This window comes from Manduca sexta, chromosome 20 (assembly GCF_014839805.1).
Source record: "Manduca sexta isolate Smith_Timp_Sample1 chromosome 20, JHU_Msex_v1.0, whole genome shotgun sequence".
NCBI classification, from domain to species: domain Eukaryota; kingdom Metazoa; phylum Arthropoda; class Insecta; order Lepidoptera; family Sphingidae; genus Manduca; species Manduca sexta.
This window is the reverse complement of record NC_051134.1, coordinates 5146464-5165788: the sequence shown is the minus strand read 5'-3', so window position 1 is coordinate 5165788 and position 19325 is coordinate 5146464. Positions and strand designations below refer to the sequence as shown.

At 35.4% G+C, this 19325-nt stretch overlaps 2 protein-coding genes across 2 annotated transcripts in view; both read right to left on the bottom strand.

Moving 5' to 3' along the window:
- Nucleotides 1-1282: 1282 nt before the first annotated feature.
- LOC119189945 lies at nucleotides 1283-5165 on the bottom strand. Its single transcript, XM_037440773.1, has 5 exons — nucleotides 4990-5165; nucleotides 3569-3709; nucleotides 2712-3392; nucleotides 1779-1943; nucleotides 1283-1574 (listed from the first exon to the last, which is right to left on the bottom strand). Exons 3-5 carry the CDS (start codon nucleotides 3293-3295, stop codon nucleotides 1283-1285), a joined length of 1041 nt encoding a protein of 346 aa, XP_037296670.1. The 5' UTR covers nucleotides 3296-3392; nucleotides 3569-3709; nucleotides 4990-5165.
- Nucleotides 5166-7874: 2709 nt separating this feature from the next.
- The window catches only part of LOC119189890 (aminopeptidase N-like), a 17393-nt gene continuing 5942 nt past the window's right edge, over nucleotides 7875-19325 (bottom strand). Inside the window, 7 exon segments of the mRNA XM_037440666.1 lie at nucleotides 7875-8174; nucleotides 8637-8715; nucleotides 9426-9572; nucleotides 9667-9841; nucleotides 10594-10774; nucleotides 11346-11480; nucleotides 16217-16356. Coding sequence (XP_037296563.1) covers nucleotides 7947-8174; nucleotides 8637-8715; nucleotides 9426-9572; nucleotides 9667-9841; nucleotides 10594-10774; nucleotides 11346-11480; nucleotides 16217-16356 — 1085 coding nt within the window. The 3' untranslated portion in view covers nucleotides 7875-7946.

Below are 19325 nucleotides of genomic sequence, written 5' to 3'. Positions count from 1 at the left end.
AATAAAAAAATCTACTAAAAGGCAAGCAAATGAGTTCTATGTCATGATACCGCATATGGTCTCATTTTGAGTTTTGATCTTTCAAAGTAGATGGAATGTCTAACGGTGCGATTCTGACATCTGAAGTAAAGCGGTCATTATGGTAAGCGTTAACAAAACATCGATCAATACCAAAAGAGTTCTCATTGCATAGCTGACTTGTAAATCTCAATAGCAATACGATAAAAAGGCCTTGATTCAATATCAAATTAATAAAACGTAACCATACCTTCCAGTAAGCAGCGCCCGTGCCGCAACCTGAATCGGATCATGATCATCATCTTCACCAAGAATTAACCTCATCATATGCATCAGCGCCGGTGCTTTCCATCTCTGGACGCTGAATATGTAGTTTCGTATTGCATCTTCATCAAATAAGTCTTCCTCTGCCAAAAGCGGTGGTGCACTGGTGTATGCATCTTGAAGTAAACCTTCTTGGATGACGTCAGTGACGAATAAAGTATTCATGTCTAGAAGTGTGACGTCAGCACCCGTCGCGCTTGATTGGAACTGGAAATAGTATGTTGTCTAAGTCAACTTTAAATTCAAATTTATTGGGAATATATTTTTTATATATGGGCACTGTAAATTGGCCCACTGCACCTGGTAATAAGTAGAATGGGGTTGAATAGAATGTCGACTGACGAGAGTTGATTACCCCTCGGCAGTCGACATAAATATCCCCGCCTGTTGGAACTGGATATACATAATATTTTCACATATTCACGCCTTTAACCCCGTTAAGCTCAAATGTACCTAGTGGACCTATTTACAATTCTGTCAGCTTAAGTCTACCTCAGAACATGATAAACGGCGTTCCTATCCATTCATCCGAAGCAATAGTATTAATCAAATTAAACGTTATTAAAAGCTTTCATTAAAAAAATATTTTATAGGAATGAAGACGCTTTCATTCTCTTGTATAATACAAAGTAACTTACAGATCTAACAGCTTCGTAGGCTTAAATCTTGTGTAAACATTATTAATTATTATGACCTTAGAGGGTTTTTTTGAATTATTTCAAGTTGATAAGGATGATATAAGTTCTTTTAACCCACAATTATAGGAAGAATACGTAGCTTGTTAAAGGAAAACTGGTTGAAGGAAAATGTAATCAGTATGTAATATCTGAGAATGCATAGGGAGTGCGAGCAATTCTGAAACATTTCGATTCGCAAAAAAATATATGCTGAGTTGTCTACAAACTTTCAATTAGACACTAAACAAAAAAGAAATTGAATCTTACCATATCCCGATAGTAGAGAGAGTATTCCATTCTCTATCCACATCTGGCAGTGCAAGAAAATGTAGTCGAGTTTCTTGGTTCATGACGATGTCGAAAAACTCCATATCAGTCCATTCATTAAAATACGCGAAGTAGGCATTAATAGCCAACGAGGATTGAGCGTCCTGGTTGGAGACACCAGGTCGGCCGACCAACAGGACGTTTGTGGTCGGGATGTTCAAGTTGATGAAATTGTGTGCGATCATTCCCCAGGTATGAACCGGGCCTAATAAAGTCCGGAATTGATTCCTGGAAATTATTTAGTTTTGTACCCTTAGATATTTATTATTAGTAATATTTGAAATAAATACCAAGATAAATTATTCAATGGTAACTAATAGATGCTGCAGTTTCATAAAACAATGCATTCCAAATTGAAATGTCTAATAAATCTAGTTGTAATGTCGAAAATAAGCCATATAAAATTGTAAAGGCATTCAAATATTAACTCACTCTCCAGCAACAGTATTACTATCATCCAGTATGGAATTCGTTATAATATTGTTGTAATCGACATCGATGAATGTAAAGGAGACTGTTGCCGCTTCTGTAGGGTCGTCCATGCAAGGGAATACGCGCCTGGCATTCGTCGGGTGGAGGTTCATTCCTATGTATGAGCTGAAAAACCTCGCTATAAAATAATAAAGAAAAATAATTCTAGCCCTTTTGGAAACACAATGTTTGGTTGTGAAACGAAGCCGACTATTCCCTTGATTGAGACAGTAGTCGGTAGTCAGATATTAAAAGTCACAAAGGGTACATTTCGGCAGAGTTGAAAAGCGTAGTTAAACATTCTTTTAAAACTGAAACTTTTTTAATATTCTTCCTTTTTTTCATTAACAGTGCAAGTGATCAATAACTTATATGCAATATTATATTTAGAGTAGATTTCTATTTTTATTGATTTAGTTAGAGATTAGCTGATATTCAATATTTGGCGTCAGCAACATGCATGCCACTGTAAACTTAAAAAAATTTTCATCCATAAATTCTTTTAGATTATACATTTGTGGCATGATCTCTTGTTTATATAAAAAAAAAAACAATTTATATATTTCTTTTAAGTAAAATATAGTGAATTAAATTCTATTGTAAAATATCTACTCATAATTCCAAATAAATAATTCGATTTGTTGTTCCTGGATAACAGAAGTATCAAGGGCAGTTTACCGGACCGGCTAATCTTTAAATTCAACTACTAGTCTGTAGACTAAGTTTAAATTTATATCATATTTTATTTTTTATTGCCTTGGCAGGCAAATGAGCAAACGGTCTGCCTGATGGTAAGCAGCACCTGCCGCCTATGGACTTAAGCAAAGCCAGAGGTACAGCCAAGCCGTTGCCTACCGATTTAATTCTATGATTATTATAAAAAATAATATTTACAGATCATGTCCTTCTCCAATGTAAAGGCCACGTCCCGTGTTGGATAATTCACCCGTGTACTCCACAATAACAATGTATGAGGTTGCATCCTGCGCCGGTTCGATTTCAAGTATGCCATCATCTAAGTCAAAGTCTGCGTCTACTGCACTCGCTATAGTAAACACTCCAGTTTGCACAGAGTCTATCTCGACATCGTCGAAATGGAACACTAAATTTTCACCTCTCGTTGCATCTGTTACTACCACATCGATTACAGCTCGACCATGGAATTCCTCGTCATCGAATGTGATTGATACAACGTATTGTCGTACTTGCTGCCCAGGTCTTATGTTTCTTAATAGAGTGTTGCGTGTAATGTTAAAAGATTTCGTGAAATTCGATCTCTGCACAAGGGTTGCTTGGACATTTTCTTCGAGCACTTCTTCTGGTGTTTTCACTGTCAGCTCAATTGCGTTGGTAAATGCGGTTTCGGTAGTTATAATGGAATTCGCGGTTTGTGTGTCTATTGGGAGTGATTTTGCGAACACACTTAATGTAACTAAGTAAAGCACGGCGCACTTCCATTTTAGTATGTTCCGGACCATTTTTCTAGGCACAAAATGGCCGGTGGTCCACTGTACACACGATGTCCGTTACATACGAACGCCACACGCTACTATTGCAGATATAGGTCGCTGAGGACTGCAAGAAATTTTAATCTTAAGAGATAATCTGAAATGTTGATAATGTCACTTGGGTTTAAAGAGATAAATGTAAAGATGGAAGTTATGAAACACATTTCAACCACTAGTTTTGATTAGTCACCGTGTAAGCACACTTTTGGGAATAAACGTTCAGACTGGTATCTTCATACTTACAGTGAGTACCTTGGAAGTTTTATACGATCCAATAATTGTATAACTTCTATTAAATCAAATTGTAATGATGGAACATTGAATTTCAAACTAGGTCTCCTATGGTATATAGTTTGTGTGGTCGCGGGTTAATTTTTCAAATATCTGAAGCATTGGGAGAATATTTATTAAAAAGATAGTTAAATAATTATTATTTATTAAATTGTTTGCATGATTAATAAAACAGTTGTACATCGAAGTTATTAAAATAAAAATATTATAGCAAGAGTTGTACAGACACATGGACATGTAAGTTTTTTAAGCTTAAGCCTGAACTACGGTTTTCTGCCTTCGAACACGGTCAAAAACACGCGAGCGGGACTATTAAGTTTTCATGTTAGAAACTATAAGCGGTTTCATCCCGCACGCCAATGTGTAAGAAATTTTCGGACTCAAAATATCAAATCAATATTTTCTGATGAGTTGCATTGGCAATTTGGTCTTCAGAGATATTTCGATAAAAGAAATTTGTACCTAATTCAAACTTCAGAAATAGACAACGTCAATGAACTCGCTTTATAATGCCTTTTAAGACTTAAAACAGAAATAAGATAAGAATTCGTTTCTTTTGTAATCTATCCGTGTTTTCATTATGTGTTTAATCTTTATTATTTGTTACTGTCTCAAATTTCGTCATTAATTTCGTGACAGGGGATCCCCCGGGATAATTGATTTGTTTCGTTTATGACATCGATATTTTCCGTATATTATGTAATAGTATTACAAGGTTTTAATGTAAATTGAACTGTTTTTAAGTGAAAATTACCCTTCCATGTGCTTAGGTGAAAAATTACGAGGCCCCTGTATGGTAAAGGCTATTTCTAGTCTAGGTAAAAACGCTTCTAGTCCTTGTTGAAAATGTATAAGAATTATCATCTAGGAAATGGAAATACAATAATGATAAAAAAAAAATGTTTAAATATTTAGATTTGGCACATGAGGCTACCGACATGTGGATGTGGACTCTTCAATTATTGTAACGATTATCGTTTCTGCGCATGGGTTGATACTAAAGAGCCTCGACCATCGTCTTCAGAAGCTCTCAATTGGCCGTTCGGAAGCCAGATGCAGAAGGCAGTTTTACTGGTCACGGCACGCATTGTGAGGAGATTCCTCACTTTGAAACCCTAACCGCCGGTGGCCTGGGTTTTGAGCTTCGCCATCGGAGGTCGTTAATTTTTTAAAAGCAAAGTTCTTTTTAAATGTACATGTAAAAATTAAAAAAGAAACCTTATAATACAGAGAATTGATCAATATAATTTTATTTCATAAATTGAAAAAATCGGTTGGGAGACTCCTGGTGGCTAATCCGAATTAGCCGCACATCCAATGATGCGCTAGCATTTCGATAAGTCGACACAATTTTAATATTGTATTATACTTACCAGAAGGTCTAATTAGTTTCTTTGACTAAGCAAAAGTATACGTTCACACTTTTACGTCTTGACATACATCTTGATGCACTAAGGACTGCTTCTCTCCAAAATCAAATCTAAACTCACTAAACTAGCACTGACAGAATTATCATATGATGCAAAAGCACTCAAATATTGCCACCCCCGTCCACATATACTATAGTTATGGTATCAGGATTTGTTTGGCATTACATATATGTAGATAATAATTCGATTTGATAAGGATTAATGTGTTTTTTGAATTTGTGTTATCATAAAAATTACAAATATTATTTTATTTATAAATGTAAGTTTGAGATCATGTTTTGATTTTTGCTAACTTAGTATTACTGAACCTGTGGATGAATTTGGATGATAATAATTAGTATCGTAATGAACTAAGATTATTATAATTATTTCTCTCGAATATCCGTGGTAGAACATGTATTCCGAGAAAACACTTCCTCGCATGCTAAGTCATATACAAAGGAATTAGGGATATTGTAATCAGTATAATTTCTGAACAAAAGAATGAATCCTTATCTCTGATACATAGCATGTACTACAACGGCGCCAGTACGTGGTGTGTGAGTATCCCTCACGAAACTAAGTACGTTTCATTTTAAGTAAATGGCGCCGGTGCGTGATACATTGTTTGCTACTCATTGTACTCTGCTCAGTTAATTTTAAGTGCCAAAAAGATGATGAAAAAAATAATTTTTCATCATCTTTTAATCCCCAAACGAAATGTTACAAAAAACGAAGCCATCTGGTGGCGAAACGGAGTTCGCCGGGTTTGCTAGTTTATTATAAAACGAAATCCCCGCTACGTTTGTCAGTCTATTTGAACACTTTAAACTCAAAAAGCAATGAACCGATTTCGATGAAATTTGGTATGGAGATAGTTTCAGACCATGGGAAGTACGTAGGCTATTTTTATTCCGAAAAAATATATAACGGGACTTTTATCCCTGAAAACCTCTTTCGCACAGACGAAGCAACGAGTGTAAGTTAATTCTGAGTGACGAGCGTAGTACATACAATGTTATGTAGTGCTTTGTATTATTCTAAATTACAATAGTATTGCTATTATTTACAGGCATTTCGTTTTGCTTTCATCGTCTAGTCGCAGCGTATATAGATTGTGGACTGAGAGGTCCTGAGTTCAATTGGCCGGTCGAGCAGGAATTTATCAACACGAACTGAATTCTTTAAACAGTGTTGATGACAGCCAAGTGAGCTAAGTAAGAGCTAAGTAAAATCCATTCTGCGATTCGAAAAATTTGGTTATAGATATTGTTTCGCCCCGTATTTCATCATGGGACGAAATATACATGGCAGAGAGTGTGTGCATCTGTTACGCCTCTGCCTACCTTTTCGGGTATTAAAGGCATAGTGTGTGATGTTAGATACCTAATCTTAACAGATTACTCTTTTATCATGACAGTTGAACCTATCAATCAAAACATTTAACGACAGTGGTTATACAATTTCGCATTACTTGTTTAGAATTACACAACATAAAACGAAATGTGTTATAAATACCATGGATATGTGAGGCTCATACCAAAATCAGCGGGTGTACTTCTTATATCTGCAACGGTTCGTAATTGGCTTTACTTAACTTTACTGGTGGTGGTCTCTCATATTATGTCAGAATCCGCCTGGGTAGGTACCACCGCAATGTCTATTACTGCCGCCAAGCAGCAGTGTGTAGTCACTGTTGTGTTCCGGTTTGAACGACATTGTAGCCAGTGTAACTACTGGACATAATGTGACTTAATATCTCACGTCTCAGGATGGCGACCGCAGTGGAATACCAAAGAATACTTTGTATTTCAAAGTGTTGAATGGTGTTTCTACTGTTTATGGGCGGTCGTATCACTTATCAGGCGAACGGCAAGTTCGTCTCGTAATTTAAAGCAATAAAAACTGTTGTGTTTAGGTCGTCCTATATTTGTGGGCTATTGATAGCTGTTAGCAGCCCAAAATAAAATAAAATATCTAATAATGTTGAATAGTCAAACCATATTTACACTTCTCTATTCGTCATTTTAGGAGTAGAACAGTTATGGGACGGGAACGCTTTATTTGCTTCTGGAACATGTGTACGAAACACAACAGAAAATCTGCTAGTCAATTTGCTTTCAAAGTTAGACTATGCAAAATTTCTTTGAGAAATTTATCTGCTTTTATAATTATGTACTTACATTTAGATAAAAGTTATCACGGATTAAATAATGACGGTGTACACCCGCCTAAACATTGTATATTCATCGTGTACTTTATATTATATATTCGTGTATTTATATATGCACTCAAAAGTAATGATAACATTTCGTGGTTAATACTCTCTCGAATCAACATAGATTATTAAGAGGATAGTCAGCTGGGAAAATTTTGTTTTCATCACGAACTTAAAAGAAAAAGCGGTGGTCACGGTAAAACTTAACTGAAGACGATATATAATTGTTGCTGTTTTACTCTCTAAAGAAGGGAATGAACAACGCCTCATTAGAGTTTATTTGAGTTCATTTTGGCTTTACATAATGTTATTATGAGTTTTATATGTGGCTTGTAATTTTACTTTAAGCTTCTTGATTTAAATACATTTAGTATGGAACTAAACGTTGTTACGATCGCAGCGACTATAACTAATCCTAGTATAGCCAGCCTCAGCGTTCAACATTACTTGTGTCCGAAACAAAAAGTTGTTTTAACTTTATTGGACATTCCGATAACTTCTTAAACAATTTCGCATGTAGATTAAGTATAAAAACATTGCGCATAATCTTTAGTTCATATTAAAATAATCACACAACGAAAAATATTATAAATATTTTATTTACACAAATTAGTAGATTAAGTATAAAAATATAAAATTAAGTATAAAAATATTTTATCGTAAAATTATTATAAAATAAATATAAAATTACAATAAGTAAATTCTAATGATTGAAAATAGCCACAAAGAGAGAGATGAGAACAAGTAATCCAGCGGTTAAGGATTTGGCGCCACTGGGTGGCCCGTAATTCTCTTTCAGCCAATTTTCGACGATGCCTGCATTGCTATTGCTCCAAGCGATGGAGGCTGCGATATTCTCTCTAATAGCGGCGATGGACGCACGCTCTCCGGCTGAGAAGATGCTCTCGTGTCGCCTGACCAGCTCATCGATCTGTAGAAAAACAATGCCATATTATTTTGTGTTACAGCTAATAATGATAGAATCTAAATCATAGGGTATGATGATTTTGGATTTTATCACGGTTTTTTATATATTCTAATTTTCTCCCAACGTTTGGGAGAAGTGTGAATGTGTGAAGGCCTAATCCCTCTCAATAGTTAAAGGAGGCTCGTGCCCAGCAGTGGGACAGTATAATACAGGGCTGATGTTATTATGTTATATAATTTAGTAATCCATCTAACATTTGTAATTCAGATATCTTTGGGTTTTTCCTTGTCTAAAACACCAAGATACAATAGTTGAGGAAAATGTGACCAAAACATTTCATTTCTTTTCAAATCAATCACGCATATCCGTTTTATGGTAAAACATATTTAAATTTAACTAAAACGCTAAATAAAATCGTAATTCGTAAAAAATGCATTGTCTCATAAATTGCAATTGGAAACTTACTTTTTCATTATGAGCGCTTGTGGTCAGTCGTCTTGCAAAGGTGTTCAGAATGTTAGTTGTTCCTGTAAGACCCTGGACCCTAAAGACAAAAGACATATATTAATATAGAAATAAGATTAAAATACTTCGATAAATACAAAAATAAATACAGATAACAATTGGATTGCAAAAAAATTGGAGAGTTTATTATAGCCACTGCGCTGTTTGCAGTATATTCTGTTAAAGTATGAACAGATAAATCAAAGTTTGACGTATCTTATCTCAACGTACACTTTGATCGCATTCTTTGCTTGTCACTGAGCATTTAACACTTTGATTTATTTGACAAAATGTTTTGTTGCATACAACTTATACACCAGAGTCGTATAAATACCATATGTATTGATTTCCATTTTTTTTTTTATTGCTGTGAATGACGAGATGAGCTTGCTGATCGACTGATGGTAAGCTATACGACCGCCGATAAAAATTAGGAACCACTTTTGGTATTCCACTGCACTCGCCATCTTGAAACGTGAGATATTAAGTCTCATTATGTCCAGTCGTTACACCAGCTGCAATGTCCTTCAAACCGGAACACAATGGCGACTTCACACTGCTGCTTGGCGACAGAAATTGACATTGCGGTGGTACCTACCCAGGCGGACTCTCATATTTGGGAGACCTACCACCACCAGTAAAACAGGTAAGCATTTTTCACTTCTTAATTTAATTTGTTATTACGTAAAGTAAAAATTCTTTTATATCTTATAATATCTAGTGATCGTACATTATGGTGATGGTGTATACCTGGGTTGTATTCTGTGGAAGTTTTCAACGACAAAGTCCAAAGCGACGTTCATGCCTTCAGGGCTGGAGTTGATGACGGAGACGGCGATTGAGTGTCTGTCCTGCTCTCGCACTGCAGAGTTGTCGTCGATGATTTGGTTCAGATAGCTGGGAAAATAATTTTACCTTGTACAATACCAGAATCTTATGAAAAGAAAAGAAATTAATCCAAAGAAATATTTGCAGCAGTTCCTATACTTACAAGTTACGACGTTCAGCATTGCTAGTGCATCCCAGGGCACTAAGCAAGATGCTCTGCTCGCTGGAGTCGGACGTGCCTAGATACATGTTCCAGAGGAAGTTGAAGTTCTCCACGTTACCGGCGCGTAGACTGGAGCAGTAGACCAAGGTCTGGATGTCAGGGTTGGGGCGCTGGTCTGTGATAAATAAATTTATATTACACACACGAATTTTGATATATTTGAGAATGTTTGTTATGATGTATTAAATATTGTCAATACTTAACAACCTTAAAATACTCAGATCCATAATAAATATTAATAGTAAATTTATAAAAAAACTAGCAAAGAATTTTGGCGTAATATATATTATAATAAACATAATAAATATTTTGGCGTTTTCAAAGAAGTCGGAATAATTTACTACATTATTTTCATAATATTTTATAACCTCTAATTATATCGCTTACTGCTTCTATTTATTCTATACTACATAGAAGCAGTGACGTAATATCTTCTCAGATTGATGGTTCGTGTTTACCTAAACCACGCTCTGAGCGTAGATATGACTGGGTTTTTTTGTTACAAAAATGATGTTCAATCATATATGCTACAAGCAAAAGATATGAAACAACAATATTTTTGTTGACAACTACTAAATGAGAATCCGATATTTACTAGATATTGTTATAAGACACTTAAACAATAATATTAATGAAGTTAGTGCTTAAATTATACAACTTAGTAAGTGTTAAATGAAAAATGTTATGTTTTTATTCCTAAGTAGTTAACTTAATGAGTTTAGACGGTAAGGTAATAGAATCAGTGAAGACTCAATATCGTTACAAAATACACAAATCCAAAAGTAAATTTTATCAATGACTAGAATTTTAGGTACGAAGCAGTAAAGCAAATTCCCTGGAAAAAACTAATTAGGTAACAACACTTACTAGGGTTATTCTTGAAAGCTTGCAGGATTTCCTGGGCCCTGCTGATGCACCGCTGGTTGCCAAAACGGCAGTTAATGTCCAGAATAATGTTCCTGTGGTAAGGAGTGACGAACTCTTCGCCAGATTTCACATCAAAGCCAAGGTCCTCGAACATAGGAGCAGTAAGGTTGAGCAGGTAGTACTAAAAAGAAAATTTAGTTTAACACTTTAGATACTTTCATTGTGCGGTTCTTTTGCTTTCAATACATCAGAAGTCATTTATTTACTTTAGCTTAAACACACAACCAGCCTCTTAAGGGAGTTTAATTCAGCTGCAGAATTCGAAATCTCGTACGTTTCGGAGCTATTTAAATTTTTAGCAATATTCTTTCAATGGATGTCACATGTCAGATCATTAAAATTAACTAGAGCAGTATCCTACTAATGATAGCCTAGTTAGGAGCCTGGAATGGACTGCTGAGACGAATCTCTGTAGGTCTGCAGACAGTCAGAGGACTTTACTAAAAATCATATGTATCTTTTGTGAAATCGCTTGCTTTAACGGTGAAGGAAACTTATTGAGCAAACTTGCAACCTGAGAAGTTCACTATAGAAATTTTGAGGGTAACTAGGCCGTACTTGGCCAGCGTGGTGTCAAATCCTTCTCAGTAGTAGAGGAGCACCACGTCCAGCAGTATGCCAGTATATAACACAGGGCTGATATTATTATTAATTTTAACAAAGCAAGGAAATTATTTTATGGTATAACTTACCCTGTACAGATTGTAGGAATTGGCGCCACTAAGGACGATGTCCAAGTAGTTGAAGGCAGGGTTGGCAGCAGCCCATGGGATGTAATCTTTTTCCATCTCCAAGTATCTTGAGATTTCGAAGGCGTTTTTGTAGTGCTGTAAATATAGGTATTTTTATAGTACGTTAGGATACTAGCATTAGAGTACCTTATAATAAATACTGAATAATTAATCCTATCAAACGTGAGGAGCTTAGGGTCTACTTCGAAAAACGAACGTCGAAACGTCGGTCCGAAACGAAGAAATGACGAACTTCGGATTTAACTTTACTACCAAATTCCTTCGGATTCGTCACGGTTCTGTAGCTTAGCTTGGTGGTAGCATCAATTCCCCATATTTCTTTTTTTTTGGAAAGAAAAGAAGTGGAACATTGTCCTCGCAGGTGGTTTTAAAAAGGAATGGCGAAGCCCTATAAGTTCTTACAAATTTCATGTTTGAAATATTGCAATGAACGGATCGGATACGCTGTCGAATCCGTCATCGGATCCGTAACACTTCGTAGTAACAAAACGTGCGATCCGTCAGCCGAAACTACGGATTTCGTTTTTCGAAGTAGACTCTTAGGTCACAAAATAGCTGAACAAATAAAAAAAACTAATAGTTTAAAAAAATCCGAGGCCTATATCGCCGTGTCGACGGGTTTTATGGGTAGAGAGCTGAAAGTACTAGCTCAAATTTATTTATCAAATTATTTCATTAACATTATTAAGTTTTTATCTTCTAGCTCGGTTATTACTAAACGTGATGCGAAGTAACTTAATCCAAATTAGTGCAGACTTAAAAGAGATGTTGCAGCTTGGCGGGTTATCTTACGAAATGTATTCTTTATAATTTCGAAATGTTTATTCCGGGTTTCATGACAGCAAAATAAATTTATCAAACAGCAGCCACAACGACATCACATAGTCAGTAACAGATAACCTCTTCGTGCAATTTACGAAGTAGCAAAGCCATGTGATGTTACAGATTTTCCGCATAAAATAAATTTCCGAGGCGAAACATCCAATGTCATACACACAGACACATTAAGCATTTATTCCCGAAGGAGTATGCAGAGGCGCAACCAGGACACCCAATTTTTGCCAAGTGTGTTCCGTCCCATGATGTGATGGGGGGCGAGCCTATCGCCATGTCGGCCACAAATTCCTACCTACGGGCTGATACTGGGCAAAAAACCCAAATATCACTTTGGTCAACCCAGGATTTGAACCCAGCACCTCAAAGCGCTGTACCGCGTATGCAGTACAACTACGTCACCGAGACAGTCATCCAATATCATGAACTTCGATAGCACGAGTATTTGCTTAGACTACCTCGGCCGGTTCGATTTGGTTCGCAAACTGATACTGATGCTGAATATTCAGTAAAATAATATAGTTGTCGATAACATGAACGTTATCTTGATGTTTATTAAGGAATACTAATTTTGCAGGGTTGTGATCTTTGCTGTTCATTACGAGATATGGGAGTTATTACTTAGTGAGGAAAGGTTTATTTGGCTTTCATTTGATTCATCTATTTTTATACTAAGGTGTTTCTTGTCCCCGAAACCTGTGTGGTTGCCACCGATTTGTGTATGAACATATATCGTAGATTTAGACTCGAAAAAAATCAGTTGATTTCATCGATATATATGTAGTTGGTAAAATATATGTCAATGGTTTATTTATTTATTACTAGATGTATTCGCGACTTAGTACGTGCAAATCAGTGGCATAACTGATTACACTATTATGGGGCTGGAAAATGCGTAAAATAAAACGTAAACAAACTTAAAACTGTTTGCGAATGTACCAGTACTTAGAAGGTGTCTTTTGCTCTCACTCTATCCAACTGTGAAAACTGCATGACAATATGTCTAATAGTTTCGGAGTTATGCGCTACCAAACAGAAAAATCTTTGATTTTTATTTAGTCATCCTCTTACTTTTTTATTTCTTCTCTTTCAATGTACAGTCACACTGGGTTCTACTTCTTTATTATATGTGTAGATTGGGTTTGTATCTGATATTATGATAGGTTCGCCTCTTTTTAGGTCGTGATGATGAGGTTAACATTTTTAGTATTGTGGGTGTGCTAGTGAGATCTATTTAGATCACATTCATATATCTTGGCAAAAGCGGCTTTCACCATAGAACCATTAATGGGGTACATGCCAAAAAAGATATTTTGTCATGTAAGTAGAGTGGATTGGCAAAGATTTTGTTATTTATTCTATGTTACACCTAACAATTAATATTTATTAATTTTAAGTTATTTTGTTCTATGTTTTAATAATGTTTATGATTGTTTTTTAATTTTAAATTAATAATAGGTACCCCCACATTGTCGCATTGGAATACTTTTTAATAACTGTGTGTGAGAAAAATAAATAAATAAATGTAACGAAGGTATCCGCTTTCGATTTAAATCTCGAGCTCTTCGCGGACTCGTACGAATAACGCACTGCCATTGGCTCCCGATGACGTGATGCTTACGTGTGAACTCTGTCACAAGGTGGCGGTGGATGACAGGGCGCGCACGACTAGCCCCGTGTGATGTATACATATTTGTCTCCTAAGTAATTGTTTTCTCCCAAATAAATATAGTTTTGATTGCTGTACGAGTTTTCACTTGTTTATATAAAGAAAAAATTGTAGAATTGGGTTACAATATCTTATACTGTTACAGATAATTGTGTTAATTCACGTCAGTCAACATTCTATCTTGACCCTAGTTCCCTGTCTATCAGGCACTGTGAGGCGCTTTGTCATGCTCGTTTAAAAAGTTCATAAAAAATACTTACACAATTACTCCCTCCGTGATTGCAAAATATAAGAAAATTTTGTATCAATTATAATACAAATAAAGTAAGTGGATCGCTGGTTGTTAATGCATCAGGTATATCAAAATAGGTTTAAACTCGACTCAGACTGATGGTGTAAGTTAGAAACGATAAGCACGGGTAAACCGAAAATTAATTTTATGATAATTTAAATTATTCCATAGAAATAATAACACAAAGATTCTTATATACCGTAACGTTCGTAAACCGCTAATATTGATTATTAAAAGTTAATTATAATTGTGAATTAATGCTTTAAATAGATTAAACCCATCGTTTTATAAATAATTTAGAAGATTCATTCATTCACCTTCCCTGAACATCGCATAAGCCCAAATTCCGATTCTATACCATCCTAGACCTCTCATATCTTAAATTCCTTCATCAAGACAAGAAACTCGTCATTACTTCTTTGAGCTTGAACTCCTTCGATTGAAATTCCAAACTCCCTCTCTCATACATTGGTACATAACCAAAACCCGAGCGTACTATCGTGTCCTATTCGCAAACTGTAGTTAATAACCATGATACTGTTTTATTCCACTCCAATTATCTTCAATATTGAAATTGCCTTGCATTTCTCGGGAGCACTTCGGATACATTTTACGGTATTGTTTCTGCACACAGAGGCGGGCTTAGGAAGAGGCAAACCGGGCAACCGCCCTGGGCCTTGTTTTTTTTGTTTTCGCCATTTAGGACTACCACTGTCTACACACAACACTTTTTAGTTGAAAACTCATTGGGAACGTTCGCGTATAACAATAGTATGCCATTTGCTGGTGGTTGTATATTTTATATCCGCCTGGATAGCGACCCACGTAAGTGTGTCACGTTCCGGGATCAGCCTGTGTATATCCAGTTCCAACAGGCCGGCATAAATGTGTCAACTGTCGAGACGTAATCATCCCTCGTCAGTCGACATTCTATTGGACCCCACTCTACTTACCTTTAGGTGCAGTGGCGTAATTTTGGTATAAAATATATATATTTGTGAATAAAGAGACGAGTAACATTCCTCCAATGAAACGCCATAACTGATCACAAATAGCATGCCATCAACAAATTCATACATTCTTTTAAAATCTGCCTCGTTCATTCTTTCGATAATCCTGATTGTAAAATTTGATAGGCTTTAAAAACGGCTTTGAGTCTACGAATAACACTACAATTTAATTGCGGTATGCAGTATTTTCAGTATTATCAAATGTCGATTAGGCTAGGATTTAGTAAATATCCCGCTGATTACGTTCCAACTGGTAACTGCCAATGATCTCAATAAAAAGACAAGGCAGATTGTAAAATTACAACTATTACAGTATGCTGGCTATTCATGCCTACGCCTGCTACGATTTTGCAGCAACAAATAGACTAATCGATTCCCAATCATACTTGTAATGACCATAGGCGTTCTAAGTTAATTTCTACCGACATAATTGTATTATTTTGACTGCCCAACACCGGCACAGACCTTTATATACTCGATTAAATATGGACGGCTCTGAATTTTAGTGAGCGTTTTTGTTTTACTATAAAATTAAGATGTTAATGGATTGAACATGAGGTACTAGCTGTTGTCTTCCAAAATATTTGTATAGTCATATCCGGAATAAAAGTCAGGAACTTCATTTATCTAGATAATATCGAAGCGTTTCTGCATTTCAGTATCTACGATCTTAGAAAGGAAGTAGCAATAATATTGCCTTCAAGTCTTGATAAATTTTTATCGTAATCCAAACTTGAGATCTGACTTCCATAAATTACGCCATCGTACATTTATAACGATATCTTCAATTTATCATTGCTTGAATCAGTAACAACGTTCGTTATGGACTTTATCAATGGAAGCTAATCCGAGGACTTGAAAATTTCAATTCTTGACAGGTAAATACAGGTAGCCTAAGTAAAGTTTCAATGATATAGGTGTGCCACATTTTCCACTACAGCAATCCATTGGATTTGATTTTACGGATTTTCTTTCCAAATGTAAATAATTAAATGATTATATTTACCAGACGTCCGTTCCTGGCCAAGTTGAATGCGTCGTCGACAATCTGAGCACGGTTGAGGACATGGATGATCTCGTGAGAGTTATTGAGGACTCGCGCCAGAGCGACCCAGTTTTCGACGTCGTAGTTGACACGGTAGTAGCCTAAAACAAGAACAAATCAAGGGTCATGAAGATATTAATTGACTATTATTAACAATATTTGCCATCTAATAAGTAGACTTCCTATTCTAATTATATTTCTTATGATAATGGTTTGGCTATCGATGCACTCTATTTTACGTCATAGGATCCTTGGATAACGATTTCAATTATTATAGTTTATCTTAATTATTTAAAAAAAACAATAGCTATCTCACCAGTCTGCTGCTTGTTGAAGATGTACCAATCAGCATTGGAGAGGCCAGGAACGTCAACGGCGGTGGCGGGGAAGGTCGGCAGGATCCAGGCTTGAGGGCTGGTATCACTGAAGTTCACGTTTGAGGATATAACCCAGTTTACAGGCACGTGCCAGCGGTCAGTGGATGTCAGAGACCGGTCGGTGAGGTAACGTTCCTAAAAATAAAACAACTTAATAAGGTATATCCATTCTCCAATGACTAGTTAGTTGGCTTGTTACCTTAATTACAATGATAGATGAAAGTAGTAGAAAGAAGGATTACTAACTACGTTGATTATACACAATGTGACAGTAGTAATTATTAAATGAATAAGATAAATTTCAAGCAAGTGGGAATTAATCATTACAAAGTGCCAATCATCGTCAGACGCCATTAATAATTTAACGTCATTTAAATTAATTTCTCGAAGGTTGACAGTGACAATTCATGAACTGAGTTAACACACAATTTTGTCCCATTACGAACAAATTAAACGGGAAGAAATTGTTTTTGTCGTGTTGGTAATAATCCTCGAATTTCAATCGTCAGCATTCCGGTACTTGGTTCCGTCGCGTCGGCTTCATCCAACACAAGCTTATTAACTTTAACGAGAGTTAAAATCTCTTTGTGTAGCGGAATGAGAGATAATTTTGCTTCGCTCTTTACATTTTTTGTTACACTTGGATTTGTTATAGGCGTGAGTATCATGTAATTGAGATTTAGATGTAAGCTCAAAGAATTTGTTTAAATTAATGAGTTATTAATTTAAATTTAAATTTTATTTATTTTTATCGCATATTTGCTTAAAATGTATAGACAAGTCAATTAAAACAAGTCAATTAAAAGAAAATGATCTAACTAGACCATTTACTACATTAAGTATAAAATTATATTAATATCACAAATTAAATTTCTCAGATATCATATTATAAATTCTTAAGGAATTAGAAGTATGAAGAGAAAGGTAATGGTTTAATTAAATGGTTTGCATTTCGACAAAGACATAAAACGAAAATATATTTGACGACGATAAAGTTGTTTTAACACCTGGCTTAGATTATACAAGGATTGTTTTAAATGGTTGAGCATGAGGTTGTCGGAAATATTATAAATGAATTCGCAAATATAATTTCAATTTTAAACTCATAAACGATACTAAAATATGAAGTTTGTCAAGTATGTTAATAAGCTATGTCATTAAGTCAATTGCTTAGTGCTTTTTCTATACGATATCGGCGATGATCAGAGTTTGATCTCCGTTTAGAAATTAAAAAGAGCTTTCTAGTTAAAAATACAGAAGAAATTTATCGTTTTCCTTGATATCTATCTTGTTATAACAGTCTACAATTAGCAAAATATTACTAGAAGACCGGGAGGCGTAGCTTAGCTGCAACTATAACGTAGGATTATATCGTCTTTGGTTTAAAATGGCCAGCTCGCGCGGACCACTGCGTCGCCGATACATTTTCAGCTATCATTAATTGTTGGATCGGACGGACGGTTGCAATCATTTCGCTAGCTATATTTTTGTGTTCCTGATTATTTGTAAATTTGATTCAAATTATTTTCTTTTGTAAATTAGTAAAGTTTTTGTCATAAGTCACTATTTTGGTTCTGTGTTAATTTATCTAATAAATAAATGTAAAAACCCTAAATCTACTATAAACTAAATGTGAGATTTGAAAAATTCCACTAATATAATATTTACCTGGGCTACAAACACGGAGTCAGCATTGGGCGCCGTCCTCCTAACAGTGAGGACAGGGAAGCCTCCATGAGTGCTCCATTCAGTCATGATAGTCGAGATGTGTTTGGGGATTCTGTGACTGGACTCATCGAGGGCTTGCTGGAGGGCAACGTAGAGATCTGTGAAGAGGGAGCGGCAGCGGCGCGAGAGCTGTGAACAAAACTTGCTTTAGGATTTTGAACTCTATAGCAATTTCAATATGAAAGACGGAATAAGTGGGGTAAGTTACATTCTAGTTTAAATTAAACAAAAATTATATTCATCGATTAAATAAATAAAATTAATTTATAGTTAGTATAGAATGAATAAGATTAATAATTATTAAGATAACTTACTTGGCTTTGATGTAGATGACCAGACCTCTCCTGAAGATCTCAGGTGTCATGAAATGCTGCAACATCCGAATAACGGAACCAGCTGAAAAAGTAACAATAATGAAGTGCCTGGAAGCGTAGCTAGAGACATTTTGAAAATGTTTATTTATATATCAAGGCTAGATTCTAGAATTTTAATATTGAAAATTTATTTCCTACATAAGTCATTCAAGATTATTTTTTATGCAAGCTTCAGTTAATGTTGCCTTATATATTAATTTTGAAAATTTCAATTTTACTATACTTAATTTATACTTCAATACTATTATATAAAGCTGAAGAGTTTGTTTGTTTGAACGTGTTAAGCTCGGGAACTACTAGTTCGATTTGAAAAAATCTTAAAGTATTGGAAAGACCATTTATAGAGGAGGGCTATTGGCTATAACGTTTCCCTATGACTAATAGGGACGGAGCATAAAGCCTAACAGCGAAAATATTCCTATTGAAAGCTTCCTTTGAATGCGCTGCGTAAATGGTTAAATTTATACAACAAACATGTATGACCGAATTTTATTTTTAAATAGTTCTAAAATATATATTTCAAAACAAAGTCCCTCACCGCATCTGTGCCTGTCTGAGCGCGATAAACTCAAAAACTACCCAACGGATTTT

Coding starts and splice junctions, on each gene's coding strand:
- LOC119189945 (XM_037440773.1), bottom strand. CDS start 3,295: ATGGTCCGGAACATACTAAAATGGAAGTGCGCCGTGCTTTACTTAGTT. Junction 1,944..2,711: donor ATTGGAGAAGGACATGATCT/GTAAATATTATT, acceptor GAGGTTTTTCAG/CTCATACATAGGAATGAACC. Junction 1,575..1,778: donor AGTAATACTGTTGCTGGAGA/GTGAGTTAATAT, acceptor AATAATTTCCAG/GAATCAATTCCGGACTTTAT.